Source organism: Microcebus murinus, chromosome 1 (assembly GCF_040939455.1).
Source record: "Microcebus murinus isolate Inina chromosome 1, M.murinus_Inina_mat1.0, whole genome shotgun sequence".
In the NCBI taxonomy this organism is placed as follows: Eukaryota; Metazoa; Chordata; class Mammalia; order Primates; family Cheirogaleidae; genus Microcebus; species Microcebus murinus.
The window spans coordinates 121,865,140-121,892,486 of NC_134104.1; the positions used below are offsets into that span (position 1 = coordinate 121,865,140).

The 27,347-nt window shown below is 51.5% G+C and overlaps 1 protein-coding gene across 1 annotated transcript in view; it reads left to right on the forward strand.

Annotated features, from left to right (window-relative positions):
• Positions 1 to 27,347, forward strand: part of SLCO2A1 (solute carrier organic anion transporter family member 2A1) — a 79,082-nt gene that overhangs the window by 40,776 nt on the left and 10,959 nt on the right. The window contains exons 3-10 of the mRNA XM_012766834.3: positions 1,156 to 1,318; positions 17,987 to 18,214; positions 19,002 to 19,100; positions 21,257 to 21,393; positions 23,113 to 23,191; positions 23,676 to 23,840; positions 24,908 to 25,097; positions 26,794 to 26,959. Of these exons, the coding sequence (XP_012622288.2) occupies positions 1,156 to 1,318; positions 17,987 to 18,214; positions 19,002 to 19,100; positions 21,257 to 21,393; positions 23,113 to 23,191; positions 23,676 to 23,840; positions 24,908 to 25,097; positions 26,794 to 26,959 (1,227 nt within the window). The remainder of the gene's footprint in view (positions 1 to 1,155; positions 1,319 to 17,986; positions 18,215 to 19,001; positions 19,101 to 21,256; positions 21,394 to 23,112; positions 23,192 to 23,675; positions 23,841 to 24,907; positions 25,098 to 26,793; positions 26,960 to 27,347) is intronic.

The window sequence follows — 27,347 nt, forward strand, 5'->3', positions numbered from 1 at the left end:
CAGGGCTCCTCCAGTCCAGGTGAACTGTGTTCTGGGGAGAGGACGCTGCTTTGGATGGTCAGAACATGCCAATACCGCCTTTACCATTGAAGACCCTTCCCCCAAGCCGGAGCCTTCAGTTCCCTTCCCTGGCTCTGGGTGGAACTCAGCACACCTGCCAGGGAGCACCGAGAACATGGGGTTAGCAATGTTTCTAGCTGGGAATGGATGTAAGGGTGCTGTAGTCCTCATCCCTCATTCTACATGAGTGCAAACAGGCCCAGGGAAGGGAAGGGGCAGGGCAGTAGCAGAGCTGCCAGTGCAGAAACCCCCTTCTCAAGAGGCAGCAGACCACTGTAGTTACACCTTGGTGCTGTAGAGTCAGGCAAGCCTGGTTCAAGCCACCTCCCAACCTCATTGGTCTTGGGCATGTTACTTAATATTCTGAGCCCCAGTTTTGTCACCTGTACAATAAAGGTTGTTGCATGAATAAATGAGATAAGCATGTTGCTTTGTTGTTATTCTAGAGTCTTTGGGTCCTTTAATTAGTACTTAATTAACACATTGACTGCCACACTAGAAAAAAGGAAGTTTTTCCTTGGGGCCACAGTGTTTTATTATGAAAATATCATAGAAACTTCTAAAACAAAGCAATCCTTTCTAATTTAATGAAAAAATCTTATTTTTTTATTGTTTTCTTTCTGTACATGAGTTATATGCAACTTGAAAAATACTTCTCAAGACTCCCAAGGCGAGCAGACATGTGAGTTGCATATGCTTCACAAGGCCCCAGGCTCAAAACTAGAGTGAGTTAAATACAACTCACATGGCAGTTAATGTGCTAAACTTGGGAGTTTAATTAGGGATCATATTTTGTTCTTAGGAGCCAGCCAGGACTGGAGGCGTCCTTGGATTTTGCCCCAAAAGGTTAGGTCCTAAGATGGATGGATTTTAGGCTATGAGCTTTCTGTGGTCCGGAAGGGTTTCTGACAACAGAGGGAGAACTGAAACTGCCGTGCTTGGCCCGCTGCGAGGCTCCGTGGGCAAGGCTGACACTGTGAGCTGACACTGGACTTCCCTCTCCGGTCTTCCTGGATGAGGTGTGGTCAGACCTCCGCTGTGCGTGGGTCAGGGCAGGGTCTGTGGTCTCACTCTGCCCCTCTGCTCTCTTTGCAGATCAGCAATGCCATCCTCATCATCTTTGTCAGCTACTTCGGCAGCAGGGTGCACCGTCCCCGGCTGATCGGCATCGGGGGTCTGCTGCTGGCTGCGGGAGCCTTCATCCTCACCCTCCCACACTTCCTCTCGGAGCCCTACCAGTACACCTTGGCCAGTGTCGGTGAGTGGCCTCCAAACCCTGCCTCAGGGGGATACGGAATGGGCTGGCACCTCACAAAGTTAGTGGGGACACTCCTGGGGCAGTGGATACCACTCTGGGCTATGCCGCCCTCTCCTGCCAGAGAGTTTCCTTGGCTTTTATTGTTTTGTTTCTCCCCAAAGCACATCCGAAGCTCAGAATGTACTGAAGTACGGGGAACTGTGAAGCAGCTGTCTGAGCTCTGGCTTGTTGAGGAAAGAGTATGCAACTGTGGCTCACCTCCTGCTGCAATCCCCTGTGCTTCATGCCAGGAATGACCCAAGCTCCACCTGCCTGGGGACACTTGTGAGCAGTGCCCATGATGGCACTTGGCGGGAGGAGTGTCCACCATAATGAGATCTGTGGATCTTCTCGATGCTTAATGATAATACTTGGTGACATTTGTACATTCTTCCATAATTCTTTAGGCTATAATGTACTTCTGCTATAATCTCAAGTGATCATGTTCACTATATTCAAGGACTCTGCCAGTCCATGAACATGCCAAGAGCATGCCTCACCATTGCTCTTACATTTAAAATTTAAGACCTTATGATTTAACAAACTCTAAAGTTCGTGAATGTCTCTGTTCTCCAAAACAAAATCAGAATCCTAGGATATCTTAATGCTCGTCATCCTCTTCCATCTTCCATTTTATTGTTGACCAGTATTTTAGTTCCACCTATCTTTAACCTCTCTACAGAGGTCATTACTATAAATTATTATTAAACTGTTATTTATACTTAAGTCAGTGCTTCTTTAATATAAGTACTGGTATGTGCCCACAAGTTTACTGGTTTCTTTGTTCACTGTTGCTTCCTGCATTTCACCCTCCCTGTTGATTCAATTTTCTTTTTCCTGAAGGGTATCCTTTAGTGCTACTTTCAGATGGGAGAATGAGTGAGAAAATCTCCAAGTTTTTGCCTGAAAATACCTCAGTTTTACCCTTGTTCTTGAATGATAGCTTGGCTATAAACAGGATTTTAAATTAATAATTATTTCTTTTCAGCACTTTGAAGTTACCATGCCTCTGTCTTCTGGCATTTCTTGATAGAGTTGGGACTTTTCCATCAGTCTAATTGTCATCTGTTTTTAGGTATCCTATTTTTTGGTCTCAAGTTGTATTTAAGTTTCTCTCTTTTCTTTATTGTTTTACATGCCTACCATAAGGTATCTGAGTATGGGCTAATTTTTACTTATCTTTTTGGAAGTTCGATGTGCTAAATCTTTTGAAAATTAAGATTTTTCTTTAATTCTGCAAAATTCTCAGCCAAAAATACTCCAGATAATGTGCATCCTTATTTTCTTCATTCTTTCCCCTGGAACTCTTTTTATATATGTGCTCAACATTTCCATTTCTGGCCTTCTTGTCTCTTCATCTCTCTTTCATAGTTTTCATGGTTTCTTGGTGATTTCTTATGATTTCTATTTTCTTCTGTGATATCTTCCATTATTTTAAATGCATTTATTTTATACTCTTTTTCAGATTGTTCTGTTAGCTCAATGTTTGAGACTATTAGTACCCCCAGTGCTTGTGTCTGCTTGCTCTTGTTCGTGGTGGATTATTTCCTTGTATGTTCTATGATGCTTGACCATGGGCCATTTGCAGTGGGATTTTTCCCCTGTGAAATTTTATGTAATCTGGGTTGGGAAATAGCCTTACTGAGTGGTTTTGCATCCTGGAAACATCACTGCTTTGGAGCTAATTTTATGTTAATGTATTGGCTTGGGATGAATTTGCACTTGTTTTAAGAGCTGTAGGAAGTGACTGTGGTTTTGTGATGAGCAGCTGTGAGAAGCCCAGCCCATAGATGCTCACCCTTGGTCCACTGTATTGGAGTTGAAAGTGTCCAAGGATAAATGAGCTGCCCAGGAATGTGCTGAGGAAATAGTCGATTCTGCTTTGCTGAAATACCAGGCTCTTTTCTTTAGTCAGATGTATAGACCAGCTCCAAGAGATGAATAAATTAGAATGACAGAGGGAGAGGATTATTTTATAGGTTGTAATACCTATGGTACACAGACAGAAGTGGCTGGAATGGGAAAAGAATGGAACAGGAAGACGGATGTCTAATAATAAAACGTCTGTTGGGCTCTGCTCATTGAAATCTTTTCCTTGTCTCTTTATAAACAGTCCCCAGTCACTGGCCAGTCACTTCTCATACATGCATCATGGCCTTAGATCCATTTAGACTGTGTGAGGCTGAGCTCTACTTCATGTGGTCAGGGGTGAGGGCATACCTGAGCCCAGGGGCCCTACCATGTGCTTTCTCTCCCTTGGTTGAGATAAGGAGTTTGAAGCCAATTCCGAAGGAGGGCCAGGAGTTGCTGGCCACCCTCTCAGAGGCCAGGCCAGCTGCACTGTCATCTCTCCAGACGCACAGTCCCTGCCCAGTGAAGACTGGGCTCATGGAATCAGCAAGAGAGCCTGGGGCACTGGGGCAGGCCAAGGGGAGGGCACCCTGCCAGGCACACACTGTGTCCTGCTGAGCCCGGGGAGTCAGCTCCCCACAGCCTGGGCCCACATCCCAATGGCATTTGCCTCACACACGGCGGCCACGGGAGGGTGGTTACAGACCAGCCTCACTCTGCTCCTTGTTAGGGATGGTCAGATTGGGTTCAGCCCACGATGATCCTCCCAGCCCAGAGGGAAATACTCTGCTGTTTCAGCCTTGCCCTCAGTGCTCTCAGCCAGAATCCCCTGAGAGAGGACCGGAGGGACTGTGGCAGGACCACAGCTTGCCTCTTAGGGCTGCGGCAGGAGAGTTGTAGGCCAGGAGAGTGGACTGTTTTATGGCTGTTGCCCATTTTATTTGTGCAAATTTGAATTGCAGCAGTAGGGCATAGCAGTCTCCCTTGGTCTGGCCTGAATTGGAGCAACGGCTGGAAGTGCTCAGAGCTGAGCTACCTTTGGGACATCTTCCCGGTGCCAGGGGTGGGATGGGAGGACTTTGGCCCAGGAGCCTCGTCCATGGGATCTTGCTGGGGCTGCACACTGGGTACCAGTACAGGGCGAGACTGTGCTGTGCTAACATGCGCGAACAAAAATATTCATAAAGTCTCACTTCATGGGAAAAGCTTGAAATGTGACTCGTACATCAGATGTATTCCTTTGGAAACTTTAGTTTTGAAATATGCTAGGTCGGCAGGAACAAATGTGGTTCATCAGCTGCACCACCGTCAATGGTGATGTGAATCCGAATCATCTTCAGGAACCAGCCTGTCCTCAGTCTGAACCTGGGCACTGAGGCTTCCTAATGGCCTGGCCTTGGGCCACTTCCTCCCTGCCCTGAGTCTGGGTTCATCCCTGAAGGTCTATAACAGACCCTCCCCGTAGGATTGCCAGGGCTGAGAAGATGCATGTTTGAAATTTAGCCCAGTGCTGGCATATTCAGGAATCATTAAGTGGTGGCTCTTTTTCCCCATGGTGGTGGGGACAATACCCATGATGTCGAGGAAAGCAGTAGATCCTCCAGATCCCAAGTGAGAAAGCTCCTTCCTTCCTGTAAAGAGCCAGAGTCCGGCAGCTCTTGGCTATGGGTTGGGCAGCCTGGGGGTATCTGAAGGTAGATTCTGTCTGGTCCTCACCACTGGCCTCTGCTGTGCCCTGAGCAGGGTCCCTCCCGTGGCATGGTCCCTGCTGCATCCCCCATGTGAGTCTGTGGGATTTCTCTCGGGGGAAGCTTAGGTTGTTGTTGCGCCCTGATCCTCATGTTGGTGCAGCCTGGTGTGACAGGTAGGGAATGGACTTTGGCATTCGAATCCCAGCTCAGACAAGACTTGCTAAGTCTCGTTTGGTAAGCCACTTCACCTTTCTGAACCTCAGTTTCCTTGCCTATAAAATGGGAGCAATACCACTTTCACTTTCAGCATGTTCGGAGAGTAAAATTAAAATGAAATCATATAAATAAAGTGCTTGGCTCATGTTAGCTATTCAGTAAATTTCTATTTGCCTGCCCTTGTTGTGGTATTTGAAATCTGTTACTCGTAAGGAATGGCCCCAGACCTATTAGCACGTGTCCGTTCTTCCCCGTGAAGTGAAGCTGCTCCAGAAATGAACATGGGAAATGAAGAGTAACTATGTGTTTTAGGGAAAAAAAATTAAGGAAGGGCTGAACATTGTGGGAATCACGGAGACCTTTAGCGACTAATTGCTAATTTTAAAAAGGCCATGGAGACATTTATGGATGTTTAGATTTTCTAAATGTCAGTGGGGACCAGAAATGTGCCCTGGCGCCTCTAGAGAAAAGACGAGCTACCTAGCCAAAGCCTCCAAGACCACTTCTGGTAGGCGCAGAGGTTTTCTGAGATGGGAAACAGGCCACCGTGAGACCAGTTCTCCCGGGAGATAAGAGAAGGGGCTTCGGAAACCCTCGTCTGGCAGGGCTAGGTGTAACCGGGAAAGGTCCTGCCCGGTCCAGGGGGAAGTCTGCCCACATGCAGACAATGGATGCCGCAGGCAGGAAGCTTCCTGGAGGCTGAAGGGAGGAGGGATGGGGAGTGTATTTTTGGAGCAGTCCAGAAAAGAAAAGGAAGAGCCACTCTCCAGCCCTTTATTCATGAAGTTGCCAGCCCCCACCCGTGCTCACTCATCAAGGGCCCCCCACCCTGAAAAGAGGTCTGGAACCCTTGGAGTCCCGAGTGGCCGCGTCCCTTCCTCCATGGGCTCAGGGGGGAACCTGCAGCACCCCAATTCCCAGAGCAGAATTTCTGAACCCCAGGAGCCACACAGGGTTTTTCGACCTGAGGAACCGCTCAGAACAGTGAACTCGGGGCAGCTCTGTGGGTAGCACCCAGCCTCGTGCTGAAGAGCCCTGGCGGGGAGTGAAGGGCACATCCTGTGAAGGATGGCGGGAGTGTGTTAGTGGGGTAATTGTGTGTGTGTGTGAGGGAGGTGTGTCTCTGTGTGGGAAGTTGGGTGTGTGAGGATGTGTGTGGATGTGGAGGGGGTAGACATGTGGAGACATGGGGGATGAGAAGCACTGGGGTGGGAGGTGGGTGAGTGGAAAGCCCGGGTGGGCTGGGGAGCTGGGGTGCGTGTGCGGGGGCGGCGTGTGGGGCGTGGGTTATGGAGGGTGGTTGGTGCGTGTGCGGGGGAGGCGGGAGGTGGGAGGTGGCTGGAGGACGGGGTGGGCGCCTGTGAGGGGCGAGGAGAAACAGTGTGTGTGTTGGTGGTGGAGGGAGCGACTGGGCGGCCAGTCCAGGTGGGAGTTGCACAACCTGGCCGATGGATCTATTTAACCTGAAAAGAAAGAGAAAACAAATAAATAATACGTGTGTTGTGAATTTAACTGAGAGAAAAACAGCCCTGAACAGATGAGCAGAACAAAATTTAATGAGATTTGATGCGGAACAGTTTTTAAATGTGCAGCGTAGGAAAGAATAGAAGCAAACATGGAGAAATGGCAGCAAACACTGAGCCGCTGTGCAGAGGTCCAGGGAAGGCCAGGGAAAGCGCGAGGGCCGGAAGCTGGCGGAACTCCGTGGCGACGGTGTGGCAGTCTCCAAAGGCTGAGCAGTGCTATGAAAGAAGTTGATCGGTCAGGCCCTTTTGACATCTGTTCTGTGGGCAGGTCACACCCCCCTTTGGCCGGCCTGGACCCCTTGTTCTGCTGGCTCTCCATCCCAGGCCTGGTGGGGACCTGAGTGTGGCTCCCCCTCCCACACCAGCCCTTCCCTTGGTAACAAGGCTAGTCTACTCATTTCCCTTGCGTGGGAATGAGGCTGACATGACAGGCCTGCTTGGGCCGGGAGATCCGGGAGGCAGGCTGCATCCTGCTCTTCCAGGACAGTGCATCTCCGGGAAGGCTGCAGACCATGCGTCGGGGCCCACCTATGGCAGGGGAGGTCTCCTTGGGAGTTAGCAGCCAGGGAGGAAAGGAAGGCTGGTCATAACACCAGTGGCTTTGGGCACCCTGGGAACCCTGTTGAGGAGTGAGGGATAGCCCCACAGAAACAGGGTGCCAGCCCCGTCCCGCTGGGGATGTGGTTTGAAGAAACCATGCATCTTCCCTACAAGAGAGGCCTTGGGCTCCCCAAAGCTACTGGCTGTGTGCCCAGATACCTCCTGTGGCTCAAAGGCTTGAAACGGTAACCACTGGCACGTTAGGGCACTGTGCTCCCACCAGGAGGTGGGAGACTGACGGGCCATCTTCTTTGTCACAGGAAAGAAAGGACTTTTCAGAATTCAGAGCTCTGATTGGCTTTAGTCAGAGAGGATATGAAGCTCAAAAATCTAAAGGGAGGAAAAAGCAAAGGAAAGTCAGCTTGACAGAGGAGTAATTCACAAACCAGGACCACAGTGGTCACCTAAGGGGGCTGGCTGATGCTCTAGAATGTTTTGGAGAGCCCCTTCCTGGCCTCTTTCTGGCCCAGGGCTGCAGTGAGGAGAGGTCTGAGCAGCACAGCTCCATGCCCCCACCCCTGCTCCTACAATTTGATGACAAAGCTCTGCGTTTGTCTGTTTCATACTTTGTGCTTTTCTAGAACCATTGGTTGCAGTAAGATTTGATGGCTGAACTGTTTGAAAACCATGGGACTAGACCAGGAATCAACAAACATTTTCCATGAAGGGCTAGGTAGTAAATATTTCAGGCTTTCAGACTGAAAGGTCTCTGTGGAAACTATTCAACTCTGCTGTAGTAGCACAAAAGTTCCGTTACCAATAGATAAGCAAGTGAGTGTGACTGTGCTCCCATAAAATTTATTGACAGCAACAGGCTGGGAACTGAATTTAGCCCACAGATTGTGGTTTGCCAACCCCTGGACTAGACAGTGCTCAAGATCTCTGCCGTGCCCACTGGCCTCTCCTTTTCTCCCACTCTTCTCTCTCTTTTCTTAGATTTCCCTGAATTCTGCCCTCCTATGCTCTACTCCATGGCTCCCAGGTCTGCCTTCTAGAACCACCCAGAACCTGCCGGTCAGGCCACGGCTGCAGAAATGCCATCACAGGACCCCAGAGTCTTCGCTTCCCTTCCTGCACTCTGCCTCCCTCCTGAAATGAGGCTTCAGGCCCTTTGGGGGCCCTGGCTGCCTGGCCGAGCATGGTGCCCTCAGGTTCATCTCCCTGAGAAGAAGACAGAGAGAGGTTCCTTTCTGGATCTCAGGGTCTTCGTCAGTGCAGGCTGAATTGTGAACTTGTGTTCAAAACACCAGAGACTTGTCCTCGTAAATTTTTAAAAGCCAGGTCTCATCCTTCCAACTGCTGACTAGCTGAATTCTTTGACATTATAGTAAAGCTTCATGTTTTATCCCCATAGGAATCATTCTCCTTGGTTGGAGCCTCTCCCTGTAACCCTGGATCTGATTTTGGATTTTTAGCCTTGGACTGTCTAATCAACCATTCCTCCCAACTTCATGTCATTCACAAGTTTGTGGTGAGCAGTTTCCCTGCTTTCACTGGAGTCTGAGTGGTACACTTAGGGCAGCCTTCTTTCCGGGTGATACTGGCCCCTCAGCACCCCAGCAAGACGTGCTTTGAGCCAGTTCTTCCGCTGAGGACCCTCCAGCCACATGTCCCCACCTTGTACAGCAAGATATCATGACAGGCTTTGTCAAAGGGCCTCTTCCAACCCATTAACACCATGTTACAGCTTCCTGCTGGTTTAGGAGCCCCGTTAACAATGAGGTTGCTTTGGCATGACTGGCTTTTGATGAACTCATGTTGGCTCAGCTAACAGCTTTTTTTTTCCTTCAAAGAACTCCTCATCAGCCTACTGAGTAAGTCTATGAACAATGCATTCTGCCTCACATCCAATGGAGGCATGCTAATTAAGCTCACGGCTCTTCAAATATTAAAATTAAATGGCTCTGAGCTGCATCCTGCTCCCTCAGGTATGTCTTCCTTCCTTCCATCCACTAAAGAACCAGCTTTGATGATGAGCCAAGCCAGGTGTTGCTCAGAGTGCTGGGGCATGTGAGGGGGTGAGGGGGCGTGGGCAGTGGGGGAGAAAGCCCCTGGCCAGCAGTGTTACACCCAGCCTTGCCGGGCGCACTTGGTGAGCCTGCCCTCTCACAGCCTGCTCACTCACAACTCAGCCTCCTCCATACAGGTGGGCATTTCCCCCCGGGCCCTTCTAGTGCCAGAGTGGCAGTGTGGGAAGGGATATCAAGCCTCAGCCTCAGAACTAGTCATGGAAACCCAGTCTTGAGCATGGGGAACAGGAATTATTCCCTCCTTCCATTCATCGGAGCTCATCCTGTCCCTGTACAGATATAAATCTATCGGAGCACACCCACTTGCCCCTCGACTACTCTATCATAATCCATTTGTTGCTGGTGATCAGCAGTGATCTTACTGGTCTCCAGTTTCTGGACTAAGTGCCCCAGTTCTTAATAGCCTCGGCAACATTGTCTCCAAGCTTCTGCCATTCCCCTTATCCATGTGAGTTTCTCACAGTTATTCACCTCTTTGGATGAACATTTATCTTATTGTATGATCGCTATGTCCCAGGTTACAATATCCTCATTATTTTTAATTCTCATAAGAATATTGCAAGGTAGGTATTATTATATCTGTTTTGAAGATGAAGCAACTGAGGTTCAGAGAGGCCCCTGACTAGTGAGCAGAGCCAAGAATGAACCTGGTCTGTCTGGCTTCAAGGTGTGAATTTCTTCCACTGCCCCATGATGTACCCCAGACTGTCAGCCCTGACTCTCTTTCTTTCTGCTGGGGCAAAAGATTATGTTTTCCTGTTTCCCAAGATGAAACTCAGAATGCATTTGCCCATAGAAATCATTTTATAAATGGAGGCTTAGCTTAGTTGGAATAGAGCACGTATTATTAGAGGAGCATTATGAATTAACTAGGCTTTGTGGATTCCACTGAGAACCCAATCATTTCTGATTTGCAAACAACTCAATTTACAAATGACTTTGAGATCTCAAGTCACCAGTGAATTCGGGACAGCCTGTTCCAGGCCTGCCAGTGGGTGTAGCCGGGAGTTTCGGGAAGAACTGTAGAGTAGCCGAATTTAGGAGGATGAGGAAATAAATCCTTCATAGTGGAACATTCTGAATGAGGTTCCAGGACTTGTGCTGATAGCTCGAGGGCTTGGCACCTTGGATGTTCCAGAAAGTTCTCTGGAAGCACCCCTGCCTTTCTCTGTTGTTCTTTTATGGATTGCTTCTGAGGTTTGAGGCTTGCTAACCTCTTCCCCGTTGGACCCTACTCACTCATAAGCTCCCAGATGACATCCCTGTCCTCTTCTGAGCCTGGAGGGAATGGGTGGCTCTCAAGAGGAATGACTTGAAGGAGAGTGAATTCACTGCCATCTTCTTTCCTGGCAGAATTCTCCTCTCTGCTCTACAGAATGACTAGCCAAAGGGAAGTCCCACTTGCCATGGCCTTCTCATGTTGCTAGATCCTTCTAGGGTGCTCTTTCTGCCCCAGCTCCAGACCTCCTTGCAGAGACCTCTTATTACACTCTCAGCAGCCTTCCAGCCAGACTCAGCCTGGCCACCCTGAGGGGTGGGAAGGCGCCCTGGAATGTGTGGCCTTGAGCGACTGAATGGCCAGACCTTGGTCTGCCCCAGGTCTGCCCCACCTCAGTGTGTGGCCACTCTGGGGAGGTGGACCTTCCTGACAAGAGTCACTTACATTTCCAAACCAGCTGAGGGACCCCAGAAATTAGAAATGAAATTCTGCTTATTTAAATTGTGGGATGAGGCCAGGCACAGTGGCTCACATCTGTAATCCTAGCACTCTGGGAGGCCAGGTGAATTGCTCAAGGTCAGGAGTTCGAAACCAGCCTGAGCAAGAGTGAGACCCCCCCCCCCGTGTCTACTAAAAAATAGAAAGAAATTAATTGATCAACTAAAAATATATAGAAAAAATTAGCCGGGCATGGTGGTGCATGCCGTTAGTCCCAGCTACTCGGGAGGCTAAGGCAGGAGGATTGCTTGAGCCCAGGAGTTTGAGGTTGCTGTGAGCTAGGCTGATGCCGTGGCACTCTAGCCCGGGCAACAGAGTGAGACTCTGCCTCAAGAAAATTAAATTAAATTAAAATTAAAATTAATAAATAAATAAATAGTGGGATGAATCAGAGGGTTGACTCACGTGCCAGTGGGGTGGGGCAGGGGGAGCTGAGGAGGGGAGAGGTCCCGGCCTGTTTCTAGTTAGCATTTCACAGCCCTGTGAAAACTGGCAGAGCCAGGCCTCTGGTGTCCTGTGGGAAAAAGAATGTACTCTGATGAACTTGAGCCTTCCAGAAGCCTGCCTTGGGGAAGATGAGAAACAGACTGACGTCCGGCTAACGCATAGGCGCCCCTCCTTCCCCCAGACCCCGCGAGATGGAGGCAGGCGGCCTCCAGAGGCTGTGGTGAGAAAAGGCAGGCGTTTCTCTGACCTCACCACAGGATTTGACACGGTGGGAAGGCCGGAGCCAGCAGCCTCTGAGGAGGAAGGGGGTGAGCGTCCCTAAGCTAAAGGGAGCGGAGCCGGGTGAGAAGTTGCTGCGTCTTCCATCACACGGACCCCAGCTCCTGACAAAATTGGGGTCCCTGCTCCAGGGAGGGGAGTGGTGGGGGAGAGCAAAGAAAGCCAAGCCCCAGTTCTGTCTGCCAGGGGCTGTCTAACGTCAGTGTCCCTGGATCGCAGGCTGCCCATGGGATGCGCCGGGTGCAAGCTCTTTTCTTCCCATTCCTCCTGCGCCCTGGATCCACCTATCCCTGTGCTTTTAATGTCAAGAGAAGAGCCTGACTTTCTAAATTCTAGAAGACTCCACACTCACCAGAGTGAGCTGGCCAGGGCCACCTACTGCCAGGGGAGCCCAGGCTTGAGTTTTGGGGAAGCCTCCACCACGTCTGACTCTGACACAAACACCTGTCCCCACACGAGGCCAGGGAGTGGCGGGTCCCGTTCACGGCCCTACCCTCCGCCTTGCCCTGTGCCACCTGGCTGCCTGCGGGAACTTCTCTGAGGGCAGAGGCCTCTGGGATTGCCTTTAACAGCTGTTCCCTTTTTACATGCATTAGAGCTTGATCCGGAATGGGTTTGGCATAAGGAAAAGAGAGTTTGCTGGGAGACCTTGAATCAATTTGGAAGGCAGAACAGGCAAAGAGGAACTCAGTAGACGTGGATGTAATTGGGGCCAATTGATTATTTGTTAAATACGCATTGTTTAATAAAGGCAGTTTCTGACATGTAACTGGACATTCTTAACGTTGGCGCAACAGTTAAACAATCTCCAGCAAGTTTTGCCTCCAGGACACTTTACTAGGTGAAACTGCACGAGAGTGTCTGTGGCATTGGTTTACCAGCGCAGCGGGCCCTGTGAACACTTAACAAGCCAGTCAGCAGTCCTGCAGTCTTTGATGACCATTAAATGTCCCACAAAAAAGGATTTTGCCAGCCAAGTCAGCATCAGTATTCTAATAAATGTGAATTTAGTAGAATGAGAATCAGCAAAATCAAGAGCTAGCACTGGCAAAAGAAACGCACATTCTCTGGCCCTTTGTTTCCTCAGGGGTGTTTCTCCTGCCCCTGCTCTCCTCCAGCAGCCTGGCCCGTGCGTCCTGCACGCATACCCTCTGGGCTGTGCGTTCCCCAGCCAGGCCAGCCCCCAGCCGGCCAGCGCTCCCTGCCCCTCCAGCCACGCCCCAGCAGCCTCTTCTGTTCAACCTCCTCAGCCGCTCACAGGGGCTCAGCTCCCCACCCGACCTGTGGGCCTTGAAAACTGCTCTTAGCCCCTCCACTGTGTCACTGCGCTGCCCCTCAGGAGCTTCCTCCTGCTGGGATTTTCCCTACGATACACTCCGGGTCCCTTCCCAGGACACGCAAGCCCTCCCGGAGCGGCCAGTCCTCACCCTGGCGTATTTGTGTGCACTCTGAACTTCACTTTGTGGAGTGTGCCACCCCACCTGTGCCACCCCACAGCCATGCGCTGTGTCTCTCTTCCTCAGCCGCCCCCTCCCCACCCTCATCTTCTCAGTTCACTTTCTCCAGAAACCGTTTCCAGACCCCTGTCCCTACAACACTGGGTTTGGAGCCTCTCTCATGTGCTCCCTGGCACCCTGTCCTAGCTTAGCGTGTACCAGGCAATAGTTTTTTAAATTGTTGTAAAAGATACATGACATAAAATTTACTATTTAATCATTTTTAAGCATATAGATCAGTGGCATTAGCACATCCACACTTTGTGCAACCGTCACCATCATCCATCTCCAGAACGTTTTCATCTTCCCAAAATGAAAGTCTGCACGCATTAAACACTGACTTCATTTCCTTCCTCCCAGCCCCTGGCAACCACCATTCTACTTTTTGTGCCCATGGATTTGACTACTTTAGCTAACTCGTATCAATGAAATCAGACAGTATTTGTCTTTTTGTGTCTGGCTCATTCCACTTAGCGCAGTGTGCTCAAGTGTGCTCATCTAGAGCACACTTCCAGAGCACATCGGAGCACTTCCAGTGCTCACCCAGAGCACACTGTCAGAATTCTCTTCCTTTCTAAGGCTGGATGATATTCCATTGTGTATGCCACATTTTGTTTGTCCATTCATCTGTTGATGGATACTTGGTTTGTTTCAACCTTTTGACTATCATGAATAATTGTGCTGTGAACATAAGAGTACAAATAATCTGTTCAAGTCTTGTTTTCAGTTATTTTGGGTAAATATCCAGAAGTGAATTACTGGATCAGATGTCAGTTCTATTTTTAACTTTTTGAAGAACCACCGTTCTGTTTCCACAGTGGCCGCTCTACTTAACATTCCCACCAGCAGTGCACAGGGGACCCAGTTTCTCCACACCCTTGCCAACGCTTGTTGTTTTCCGTTTTTTTGACAGTAACCATTTTGATGGATATGAAGTGGTATCTCCTTGTGGTTTTGATTTGAGTGAGCAATATTGTTGCTTTTTCAGTGATTTGTGAATGGACAGCCACTCGGGCCTGGGCACGGTCCTTCCGGGGCTGAACAGGGCCTGATTTTTTTTTCACCTGTTTTCCTGGTATTGCCATTTGCTTTCAGCCATGCTCGCATATAGCTGTCTCCTGGCCCTCCCACCCCATGGTCTATGAGACAGCACACCACAGAGAGCCACTGTCCCAGAGAGAGGCATGGCTCAGCCACAAACACTTGCCAGTGACTACTACACCCACAGTCTTAGGGAACTCAGACTTCATTTGTACTTCATTTCTTTGTACAAAATGTACCTGAAATGTATCTGAATGTTTGGAAAGAAATACTCATTTGAAAACTTAGCAGCAGCCCTTCAATTTATTGACTCAAAGTATATGTTGGCCCTTTAGAAACGCATCCATTTGGTCAAAGTTGGCACAGGGAAGCTGTCAGAGAAATACACGTGCAGATTTGTTCAAGTGACACAGCTGTGTGGGGTCAGCTGGCCACGCTGGGTCAGGTGGGTTTGCATAAGTGCCTGCACACTTCCCGGGCCGGGCAGCCAGCTCAGCCCTCCCTTGGTCTTGAGAAGTGAACAGGGCCGTGGGACCTGCCGATCGCTCATTCTAAAGATCAGCGTTGGCTGTGATGTGGAAACGCGCATCCACCTGGGGCAGCAGGTGCTGAGGGCAGCCAGTGATCAGCGAGCCAAGCACTTTGCCCCCCTGGCCCAACTGCAGCCTCTCACCTGCTGCTGAGCTTGGCCCCTCCCTAGAATCCTCTGAAATCTTTCAAAGTCAAGGTTACCAACACAGGGAGCCATGGATTCAGGACTAGAACCTGGTCCCAGCCCTTCCAACATCTGTTGGCCTTGCCTGCTCACGGCCACCCAGACCTCCCCCAGGGACCCACTTGAGTCTGCCAGCACCACACCCATTTCTGGGTGTTGAACATGGGTCAGTGCTGATACAAGGATTCCTGAGTGGGGTGGTGGGAGGGCCAGGCAGCCCCGGTGGTCTCTTTCTCAGCAGGAACATTTCACAGTTCTGTGCTTCCAGATTAAAGTGACTGTCCTGAGACTGGGACCCAGGCAGCATTACTGAGCCACACCACCTTCCTTTAAGAGGGCTTGCACAGCCTCCAGGGCTGCCGGCAGCCTGGCAGAGTCCGACTTCTCATTCTCGGGCCTCTTTTTGAACCCTGCCTTCTTGCCCATTAATGACCCATAGGAGATCTCCCTATCCAGCCACCTTAGGGTCTCTGCCCCATGGGAAACTGAGGCTCAGAGAGGTTTATAAACTTGCTTAAGATCACACTGCTACCTAGGGATAAAACCAATTTCTCAACTCCCTATACTATGTTAATTTCATCTTATTGTCCCAGATTTTAGCAAAACTCCAGGCAACCAGCCCCCTTCCAGGACACCTCCACCTGGGAGGAGGTAGGTGTCAGGTCCTAGCCACCTCCAGGGGTCAGAGAGCTCGTATGTTCGAATGTGGCTAGGTGTGGAGGAATTCCCCCCAAGCCTTGCTCCTCCATCGCTGCAAAATGTGTCTTCCGTCTTTGGAAAGTTGCCGTCAGACTGGACTTCAGTTTGGACTTTGAGTCAGACACATGCGGATTTGAATTCCAGCTCTGCCCCTAAACAGCCACTTAGGAAGGCCTGTAACCCCTGTGAGCGGGAGTCCACATACATCACGGCCTGGCACAGGCGCTGGAAGTTTAAAAACTCTGGTGTCAAAACTTAGGTCCCTACAGGGGAGCTGTGAATCATACAAAGCTACCATCGCACAGGGGCAAGAGGGTGGCGGGTGGGCAGGGTGGGCAGAGGAACGCAGCCCACGCCTTTGCAGGCCTGGAGGCTGGGCCAGAAAAAGGGCAATGGGGACGGGATGGGGAAGCATGAAATGGGAGAGACGTCGTTAAATTTTGGATATATTTATTTATGAAAACTTTTTCAATTTAAAAACTTTATTGCTCTATTTCAAAAGTATCTTGTGTTCATAATATAACAGAAAAATTAGGAAATACAATGAAGCAAACAAAAAAAAATCTGCACCATCCCATCAATCCCGAGACAGTCACTGTCTCCCAGAGGTTTCCTCTGCATGTTAAGTTAGTCCACATAAGTTTTATAAATTAGAGATCATATTCTTGTCCAAGCTACTAGTTATTTTTTGAACCTCACAAGATGTTACAGCTGTCTTTCCCTGTAAATAAGGCTATATTCTCACCCTAATTCTAAGAAACTGCTTATTATTGCACTGTGTGTTTGGGCCAATCCATTTGAATTGTGCATTGAAAAACAGGATGACGAGCATGGAATGGGAGGAGGGAGGTCCAAAGGGACACTGACCAAAGTCCCTGGCTGCTTGCCTGGGTGCTCCATTCCCTACACACAGCTGGAGCCAGGTCTGGATGACCTTGACTCAGAGAGACGCCTTGGCTCCCTTTGCAATTCCTGGGACAGGCCTCCCTGACTGATGGGGGAGTCTGCTAAGCAGCAGTTGTCACATGTGTCCTGCACAGACACCAGTGTAGCGGGCAGACAGCAGTGGGGCAAGACTGGACGAGGCGTGTGTGTGGGGAGAGGGGAAAGGACAGTGAGGAGGGCAGAACACCCCCCGCCCCTGCAAGCCCCACCATCCAGGGTAGCTCAGAGCCCAAGAGCACTGGGCAGCGTCCAGTGTGTGTGAGGAACGGATCTAGTCTATGGCGGTCGGTTTTCCTCTCTGTGGGACGTAGGCCCACCTAGCTTGGGGCCATACCCTCTCTGAGAGCATCACAAATGCGAATTAAACTGAATCCCATTAGTGTTAAGTGAATAACCCCGTGGAATAAAACTGGTGATGTCAATGGTTTCCATTGACCTGAATGAGGCAGGGAAAAAAAAAAAAGGATCTCATGGAAAGAAGCCCTCGAGAACCCCCAAGGCCTTGGAGGACTGACAGTGCTGGTTGTTTAGTATGAGCCAAATTAGAAACAGAGGCATGGAAGCTGCAGCCCAGCCTGGCGAGGTCTGCGGCCACAGGAGCCACAGTGCCACAGGCCACAGTGAGGATGTCTGGGGCTCTCTCAGGAGGCCCGCGAGGTGCCGCCTGGCTCCTTTGGGTGCAGTCTCAGCGCCCCAGTCTGTCATAGGAGAAGTTGAACTCGAGGGTCTCAAAGTCCCTTTAGCTTCAGAAGTTCCATGATTGTTGGCAGCTGCCCAGGCGTGGTAAGGCCATGAAACGTGCTTGGCAGTAGGTCCTCCAGTGTGACTTGGTGCTGTGCTCAAAAAGAGTGAAGGCTCTGAGAGTCATGCCCCAGAAGAGATGCAACCCAGGCTGAAAGGACCCCTTCCCTGTGGGATAGGGTGACTTCTGTCCTGCAGAAGAGAACCTGGGGGCCCGGAGCCCTGGGGCTGACGAACCTGAGTTTTGATCCTGGACCCCCCCTTTTCTGGCTGAATGACCTCCAGGGATGAAGGTTCCCTGGAGGTCATTCCCTAGTGTTCCCTCCATGCCCAGCTCTCCACCCACTGGGGCCCACAGAGGAGCAAGAACAGACACCTGTAAGAGGACGCTTCTTCTCCCGCCTGAGATGAGCTGTCCTGGAGCCCACGCCCCACCTTTGTCTCACCTTTGTTTCTAGAGCCTCTCCTGCTAGCCAAACAGAAGGAGGTGGTCCTCCGGAACCGAGTCCTGTCTGCCAGCACAGCCTCTGACCCGGCTTGGCCTTCCCCCAAGGGGCCTGGGAGCAAGGCCAGGTTTGGAGGCCGGTTTGGAACCAGGAGGCCGGGTGGGGAGTCAGCGTGCGCTCTCGTTGCAGGGAACAGCAGCGTCTTGCAGGCTGAACTCTGTCAGAAGCATGGGCGAGACCTGCCCCACAGCAAGTGCCACAGCGCCACCCAGAACCCCCGGAAGGAGACCGGCAGCATGTGGGGCCTGATGGTGGTCGCCCAGCTGCTGGCTGGCATCGGGACAGTGCCCATTCAGCCGTTTGGGATCTCCTACGTGGATGACTTCTCAGAGCCCAACAACTCACCCCTGTACATCTGTGAGTCCCGGGCTTGGAGAGGGCTGTAGGGAGGGGTCGGGGGTCTGATGTGGCACTTGCTGAGGCCCTGGGGGAGTGGAACTGAGGGTCTTTGTGCACACCCCAGCAAATGAGTGCAGAGGCATGGGGTCAGACAGAGCCTTGTTGAATGCCAGCTCTGTTACCTCCCAGCTGGGAGATCCCAGGCAGATGGCTGAACCCCAGAACCCCAGGTTGCTCACCTGCAGAATGGGGCTAATATCATCTATTGCCGGGTGGCTGAGAGATGGCGAGATGATGCGTGTCAGGTGCTGCATAGATCCTAAACCGAAACAGCTACTGGTGCCATCCAGTTTTGCAGGCACAGGTGGGGACACATGTCTTCTCCAAGCCATCCACTTCAGGGCAGGGTGGCCTTGAAAAAGCCCATGCAGACCAGATAGCAGGTGACCCTCTGAATGCCCGAGTCCTTCCCTTAGAACAAGCCACACTGAGCATCCTCAGAGCCTGTGCCCTAGATGAGACAGGCCACACTCACAGGCTCTGTGGCGCCACAAGCCCCTGTGGGGCCACCAGCACCGTATCCACAGGGAGCTTCACCCATCAGCACACCCCTGGGCTGGCATTGCATGCCTTGGGATCTTGAGTGGTTCTGGCTTTGTTTGTGGGAGATGCCATAGGTATGGGCTTGTCAGGGCCAGGGGACAGATAGGGTGACACCTCAGGAACCCCCCTCAGCTTGAGAGCCTGGGGGCTGCCAACCCTTCTCAACTTGCCTCAGCCTCCTTTGCCTCGCTTCCATTCCCAGCTATCTTATTTGCCATCTCTGTATTTGGACCGGCTTTCGGGTACCTGCTGGGCTCTGTCATGCTGCAGATCTTTGTGGACTACGGCAGGACGAACGCAGGTGAGTGAGTGCTGGGGACATGTGTTCCCATCCCCACCAAGCAGTCCCCACCCCCGGCCAATCAGGGCGGAGAACGGAGCCTCAGCTCCACGTGCCCACTGCCACCTCCTCAGGCGCTCGCTCATCCCTGCACCCCGCAGATGGCGGGGAGCTGACAATGCGCCTCCTCTCGCAGGGCCCGCACAGGCTGCTGCAGCCAACACACTTTGTGCCCTCAAGCAGTTTGCAGGAGGAAGCCTGGAGACCTAGGGCAGGGCCTCTAATGTCGCCACACACCTGCCCATCTTGGTGATGGCATTCAAAATATTTCCATGGTTCTTTGAATCTAAGATCTTACTAGTTTAAAAAAAAAAAAAAGATTTAATAAGAGCTGTTTGAAGAAAAAAAGAAACATTCTGAAAAAAATATACACATGGATTGTGACTCACATCTTCTGGGCCTAATGTCGTGTTTAACTGTGTGGGCACTTGTGCAGGACTGCCTGTGTCTCATGCCGGTGCTACTTCTTACTAGATGAGTGATCTTAGGCAAGTAACTCTATCTTTCTGTGCCTCAGTTTCCTCGTCTGTAAAAGGGGGCCAATGGGAGTAAAATAGAGTTGTTATACAGATTAGAATAAGCCCAATATATATTAAGAGGTTAATCGGTGTGAGTTTGTAATCTTTAAAAGCTGGAGGGACTAAGTCACCGTGTATCTGAGAATGGGAAAATGCAAATATAGGTGTAAGTACTTGGGTTAAGCATTCAGGCAGGGAGCCAGATCCAGGTAAGGGCTCCTGCCTTTGTGACCATGTCCCACACCACCCAGGCTCCCATAGGACAGGGAAGGTCAGCACTGTATCAGAGAGACAGGTAAAGTGTTTTGGAAGTTCAAAGGCAAAAGAGAGCACTCCTGCATGAGGCAATCTGGGAGGGCTTCCTAGGGAGGTGACACCTGCTTGGAGCCAGGCCAGATAGGTGGGATTTCCACAGGTAGTGACAGGAGGGAAGGCCTTCCCAGCTGGAGGAAACCAGCTACCCACAACCTAGAGGGTGCAGAGAGTGGGGAGTATGCGGAGTGTGGGGGTGGTATATGATATTCCCGCTCCACTGAAGATGTTGCTGGAAGGCAGGACTGAGCCAGAAAGACCATACCCACAGGCCGGCCTGTCCCCTCCCAAAGAATTGGCAAGCGTGAAATCTGACCGTGCTGCCAGAGCCCAGACTCCTGTCCCCGCGGCTGTCAGACCACTACATCATCCAGGGATTGTCATCTGCCTGTATTTCAAATGACAGTTGGAAAGCCAGGGCAAGTTTTCTGCCTCAGGATCAAGCCATCTTTGCTCTTGTGCTGGCACTTCCTGAGTTGGTCCCTGGCTTTTAGTTGCCCAAAAGAGACCAGCAACTGAGCCCCTAGTCCACCCAGACAGTGCCCGGGGATGCCCGTCATCGTTTGACTGAACCACTCGGCCCCTTCATCCCTCCCTCCATGCCTGGGTGGTTTCTTTACACAGACAAACACAGTGGCAGAATGTCAGATGTGCCAGGGGAAAGCTTCTCCTTGGAGGCCAGGCAGCCATGCTGTTGGTTCTTCAGGCTTCCAAGGACCACGGGGCCTCCTTTTATGGACCAATAAAGTGGGAAGCAATAGAGTTCAACAGCTAAGGGTGCAGGTTTGGGTACCAGGAAGACAAAGACTTGAAATTGACCAATGAAATGGCACTGACTAGCCTTAACCTGGGACAAGGGACTTCACCTCTCAGATCCTGAGTTTCCTGATTGGTTAGAGGTGGACAGAGGTAACTCCTACCCCACAGACTTGCCGGGACAGCCCAGTGGTCTGCCCCACGGATGGCCTCAGGACAGTCAGTGCACTTCACCACCATTCCCGCCAAGGGCTGGGAATGGATAAGGCGAGGCGAAGGTCAGGTCGGGCTCCCTTCAGCAGGGGCGTCCTGATGCTCTGCTTCCTGTGCAGTGGCCTCAGTTCTCTGGGAAGACCAGAACGGCCTGGAGAGGGAATGTTGTCTCCACCAAGGTTCTAGCTCATGGCTTGTTTCTTCTCCATTGGGGGAAGAAAGTCAATAAAATTCTCCCCAATCAGAGAGTCTCTTTCCAGTCAGGGGAGATCGTGCATTCATTCGACAAACACTTACATCCCTTTGGTTTCTCTTCAGCTGCAGTTAACCTGAGCCCAGGTGACCCCCGCTGGATTGGAGCCTGGTGGCTTGGCCTTCTCATTTCTTCAGGCCTCTTGGTTCTCACCTCTTTCCCCTTTTTTTTCTTTCCTCGGACAATGCCCAGAGGCGTAGAGGTAAGGTTCTGAGAGCCCAAGACCCTAGCTATACGAGTTTAAGAAAGGGAGGTAGAAAATAAGCAGGGCTGAGATGGTACAACAGCGTAAGCAAATTCTGGGTGGAGTCAAAGCGAGTTTCAGAATGCAGGACTTGTCAGAGGCGTTGAGAGGTGAGGTGCTCGTGAATGTCCAAAAGGCGGTATATCCTGGTGTCCCCTTGCCATGTTGGCATCTCAAGCATCAGGCGGGCTCCAGGAAACACAGTTTGGGAAACACTGAGTTCATCTAAACTGGGCTGAAGAGTTAAGAGCTGATAAAAGCCATGTGTATGACCAGGCACACTTGAGTTTTGCATTTAATATGCCCATCGTGTCTGAACCTGAAGGACGGAGGAGGGAGGGGATTCCCAGCTCTGGAGAGTGCGAGAGTGGTTGAGATTGGAGTGTATGTATCTTGAGCAGGGTGACCTTCCAAGCATCTTACAGTGAGATCTGCTGGGGAAAGGAATCAGGGAGGGGTGAAAATGGAAAACAAGGAAGAGAAGCCTGGAGGAGGGCCTTGATGGTAGGCTGAGGGTCTAAAGCCTGTTCGAATCCCATGAAGTTTTGGGCACTGCAGTGATGAGGCGGGCTATGTGGGTGGCAACACGGCAGTGTGGATGGGGTTGAGGGGTCTGGAAGGAATGAAGGCTGGAGATCCAAAGAGGCCAGTGCGGAGGCCTGAGCGAGAGACGGGGAAGGTAGCCATGGCTGTCAGAGGGCTGGGACAAGGACAAGGATGGCCACTCCCGGAGAAGGCTCCTGGAGGACTCCACAGGGAGCTGTATCGGAGGAGGAGAAAGAGATAAAGTTTGTGCCTACGTTTTGAGCCAGAAATAGAGCTTGATGTTTGGCAATGGGGTGTATGAAATCTAGGCCCAGTTGCAGGAAGAGGGGCAGGGGCAGGAGGACCTCGGCTTGTCTTGGGGGAGAATTTCAGAGGCTGGCAGCACTTGGTGGGGGGTCGGGGTCAGCAGACCTGGGTTTGCATGCAGCTCTGCTACTTATACACTAGCTGAGTGATCTCAGTCAAGTTTCTTTGTTCCCAAGCTTCCTCTTCTTTAAAATACTGTAGATAATTAGAGTACCTATCTGGGAAGGAAGTTGTGAGGAATGAGACAATGCATGTGGAACACCGGGCACGGTGCCCGGCAGGGAGTAAGTACTCAATGAATGGGAGCGTCTGTTCCTGGTCACGAGTTCCCTGGAGCATCTAACGGTGCCGGAGCTCAGGGGCCTTGCGTCTGGGAGTAGTTCAGATGGGGGCCCCAGGCTGCAGCTGGCAAGGTCAGAAGATGTAGGCAAGGTCACTGAGGTAGTATGTTCCAGAAGTCAGTGGCCCCTGGAATCTGAGGGTGGGGGGAAGTATAGTCATGACAGATAGACAAGGGGTGGGATTCAGGAAGATACCTTTGGCATCAGTCATGGGAAAGTTAGATATGAAATAATATGCCCACAAGTGTCGTGGGAGGCATTGGCACGGATGTGTTCTGGTTGTCAGCCAAAGCCCCAGGCTCACTGAAATGCAGGCGGTGTTTGCTTCAAGAGAGCGTTCTCTGGATGCCCTCCAGACACCCGGGCCCGGGGCAGCTCACCTCTGCCTGGCCCTGAGCCTCAGATACCAGACGGTCCAGGGCCTGGGGAGGGTGGCTCCCTCGAGCCTAGGCCATTAACACTCAGCCCCTTTTGCTGCCTTCAGAGGTCTCCTGCTGAAGCGGATGAAGCAATGTCGATGGAGGGCGACAGCTCGAGAGGCTCCCTGGTGGATTTCATTAAACGTAACTGGCTGGCCCAGGCCGGGGTGGGCGGGGGGTCCCGTCCCCACGTGGTCCGGTGTGGTCAGGGGCAGCAGGAGCACATGGTCTGTAGCTGGCCCATCTCTTGGGTGGACCTGCAGCTCAGGGATCCTGGTGACTACCACTTTGCAGGTACCAGGAGACCCAAATTCAGGCCGGGTCAGTCCCCTACCCCTGCCCCACGGTCTGGCCTCCGTGCTTTCTTCCCTCCTCCCTTCACGGGAAGTGGGGGTCACAGTGCCGGTCCTGTTTCTATCTGCCCACCACCTGATTTCTTTTGGCACAGCCTCATTTTATTTAGCCCATGAGCATGTGTCCTGGGAGTCTGAGTGGCTGTGTGCCCCTAGACTGGCCACTGAACATCTCAGTGCCTCCCATTCTGCCCTGAAGAAGAGGGGGAGTGGGGCAGGGGCATCCCATGGTGGCTGCCGCAGAGGCCTGGCCCCCGACGGTGGTCTGTCCGCAGGGTTTCCCCGCATCTTCCTGAGGCTCCTGATGAACCCTCTCTTCATGCTGGTGGTGCTGGCCCAGTGCACCTTCTCCTCCGTCATCGCCGGCCTCTCCACATTCCTCAACAAGTTCCTGGAGAAGCAGTACGGCACCTCGGCGGCCTACGCCAACTTCCTCATCGGTGAGTCTGAGGGCGCAGTGGGAGCTGGGCCGGGGCCAGGCACTCCAGCCGCCCATGCAGGGTCGGGTGCAGGCCAGACCGGACGCGGACAGGAGCCGGAGAAGGACTGCCCAAGAGAAAGAATTTTAAGGACATTTTTCCTGGTCGACAATCTAGAATGTTCTTGGCAGATTTCTGGGAGTCCTTCCAGTCAGAAGCGGGTGGAGGCTGGGGGCTGCCTTCCTCCCGGCTGAGGGGCTGGACGCCTCTGACATCCTCCCAAAGGCCCTGACATCACAGGGGGAGCAGAGGAGAGAGGGAGGATCGGATCTGGGGGGAGACAGCATGCCTCCTGGGTTTTTCCTTCTTGTCCAGGGACTCAGATACATTTGCTTCAGTAAGAGAGTATGTGGCCCAGTGACTGTCAACCCAGGCTGTACTTCAGGCTCCTCTGGAGAGCTTTACGAAACACAGATGCCCAGGTCAATGCAGCCGGGGGCCCTGGCATGGGAGCATCAGTGTATTGTACAGCTGAGCTTGAGAGCCACCAATGTGGTTCCAAGTACCCAAGGGAATCATTGGGCCCAACCCACAGGCGAGCGTAACCATACAGACTGGCAAGGGGGTTGGTGCGTGAGATTTTGAGGGTGACTCCCCTGACCCCTCTGTGTGGCCCTTGGGTGTGACTTCACCCCTCTGGCCTTCAGTCTCTGGTACATCAGGATCATCAATCACTCTTGTGTAGCTAACCCCATTGGATCATAGCGAGGATACAGTGAAGGCCCAAGAGATGAAAGATGCTTAATAAATGCACATCCAACCCACATCCCTCAGGCTGCAAGGGCCCTACTTCTTTATTCTTTGCATCAGACAGGGGAATCCTCTAGGTCAAGATAACTCCCTAGATGTGCCTAGAAAACAGTGAATGCTCAATTACTGTCAGCTATTACAATTATAATTTATTAACAATATATCAGATGGTCCTTCCTGAAGCCATGCTCCCTTCTCGGTGGTCCAGCTCAGTGTCTGTAGCCCACATGCACTCCCAGGCCTGTGCACCCACACCGGCTCCCTTTCTCCATCTGCAGGTGCTGTGAACCTCCCAGCTGCAGCCCTGGGGATGCTGTTTGGAGGAATCCTCATGAAGCGCTTTGTCTTCTCTCTACAAACCATCCCCCGAGTAGCTACCACCATCATCATCATCTCCATGATCCTCTGTACCCCTCTCTTCTTCATGGGATGCTCTACCCCGACCGTGGCCGAGGTCTACCCACCCAGGTAATGGGGAGTAAGGGGTATGGAGATACTTTTTGCTAGAGCCAGAGACTTGATCTGGCTGCCATATATCTTCCCTTCCTGCCTCCCTGACTCTCTTCTCTGCGATTCACTTTTGATCTGATAGCTAGTTGCCATAGCGTAATGGCGAGTACTCTGGACTCTGATCTGATCTTTCACGTGGCAACTTAGAAAATCAGGTCTTGAATAGCATGCTCCATTATTAGAAGAGATCACAAGGTCCTAGTGGGCCACCAGCATTCGGGGTTAGGGTTCTGTTTTTTAAGAAGCTTCAAAAACTAATTCATTTGGTTTCAGGATGAATCTGTAGGGCTGTGAGCCACAGGCACCAGGAGATAAGCTATGTTTAGCATCAGCTCTGTGCTGGCTAGAATTACAGTCTCATTGAGCTGCTGAAGAAAGATGAGAGGAGACTTGGAAAGATATAGAGAGGAACAATGAAAGTGATGGCAGACTTGAAAAATTAGGGCAGGTAAGGAGGAGGGCAGCTAAAGTCTAGCTATCAGTTTACATAAAGCAATAGGGGTCATGGGCTTAAGTTTGGCTTTATGTTCAGGATGACGGGACAAGGAGCATTTTCTTTTTTTTTCCTGGGTGCCACCTTTCAACTAGCTTTTCTTTTAGAGTTTGCCTAATGAGGTTGTAACATCGGAGACAGTCTCAGTGTTTTTTCTCTTTAAGATAACCTCCTCCTGTCTTTGGCTGGTGAAGGAGAGAAGGGAGGGAAGAGAGGGTCACTCAGGGTGAGGACTGACCCTTGGCATGTGCTGCCCTTCTGCAGGCTGACCGTGGATTGAGAGAAGCCGAGAAGCCTTCCGGGCCTTTTAATGGCTTTCCCTGGGCGTTTAGCACACGGCTTTGTCATCAGACAGGCCTGGGTTCTAGTCTGGGTGCTGTTTGCTAGTTGGGGGAAGTTACTTATCTAAGCTTCAGTTTTCTCATCCACAAAAGGCAAATAATTAATTGTAGACTCATTGGGATGATTGTGCATAAAAAGCCCCTGGATACCGTGCCTGGCACATAAAAGATGGCCCATAAATGTTAAGTATTATTAGCATGATTATATTGGTGGAAGGTCTGGACCGTGGTTTGTCAGCCCCTATCCCAACCCTCCCCAAAGAAGCTCATGAATGTCACATATGGGAGACAGTGGAAATAGTAAGACCAACCAGCGAAATCCCTTGGGTGGAAGCTCAGGGGATGGAGTGACCTGGGCAATGTCTACGCTGACCCAGGAGACAGGCAGCAAGCTAGAGCCCAGATTGACTCAAGGGGACTCGGCCACTGTCTTCAGCCTGAGCCCAGCTGGAAGAAGGGGGACACAGGGCACATATTGCCTGTGACTTCCCCATTGCAATTGCCATTCTCTCGACAGTCCTGGTTGGTTGTCATCCTGACTCCTGCTGTGGCAGGGGGTTTGCCCACCAGGACTTTTCAACTGACTGGTGGGTTTGGGCTCCAAGTAGCAGAAGAAACAGACAGGTGCCGCCACCACTGAACAGTGGCAAATTTATCGTTGGCTCCCCTACACATAATTCAGATCCCAGGGTGGCGCTGGCCCAAGACAAATAGAGATGCACAGACACATTAACTGGCCAGGAACTCACACTGGCTGGAGTGTAGAGCTTTTTCTTTGGTCTCGCTTTGTTTGATTCTCCGTTTCCTTTTTTGCTGGCAGCACATCAAGTTCTATACATCACCAGCCTCCTGCGTGCCGCAGGGACTGCTCGTGCCCAGATTCTATCTTCCACCCAGTCTGCGGGGACAATGGGGTAGAGTACCTCTCCCCTTGCCATGCCGGCTGCAGCGACATCAACATGAGCTCCGTGCCCTCCAGGCAACTGGTAAGGACAGCTGGGGTCCCAGAGGCAGAAGGAGCCCTATGAGGTCTGAGACTGCTCCCCGGCTCCGGGGTGGGCAGGGCTCCATACACTCTCATTGCCAGCATCCTGGCCTCCTCTGGGCCACGCCCATCCTCTCTCTACCTCCCATTCCCTAGGGACTTGACCAGATGCCGACAGCCCAACGTCAATTAAAGATTGGCCAGTGTCCAACAAATTCACATTCTTAAGGCCTGCCAATGCTCAGAACAGAAACAAGGCAGAGCACTCCGTCAGCCGAGGCCTTCACGCCTCATCCTGTTGGGTCCTGATGGGACATCTCCGGGTCCTGCATCCTGATGGTGTTGCAAAGCCATGTGGGCTGCAACAAATAAAGGCAGAGGCAGAGGGC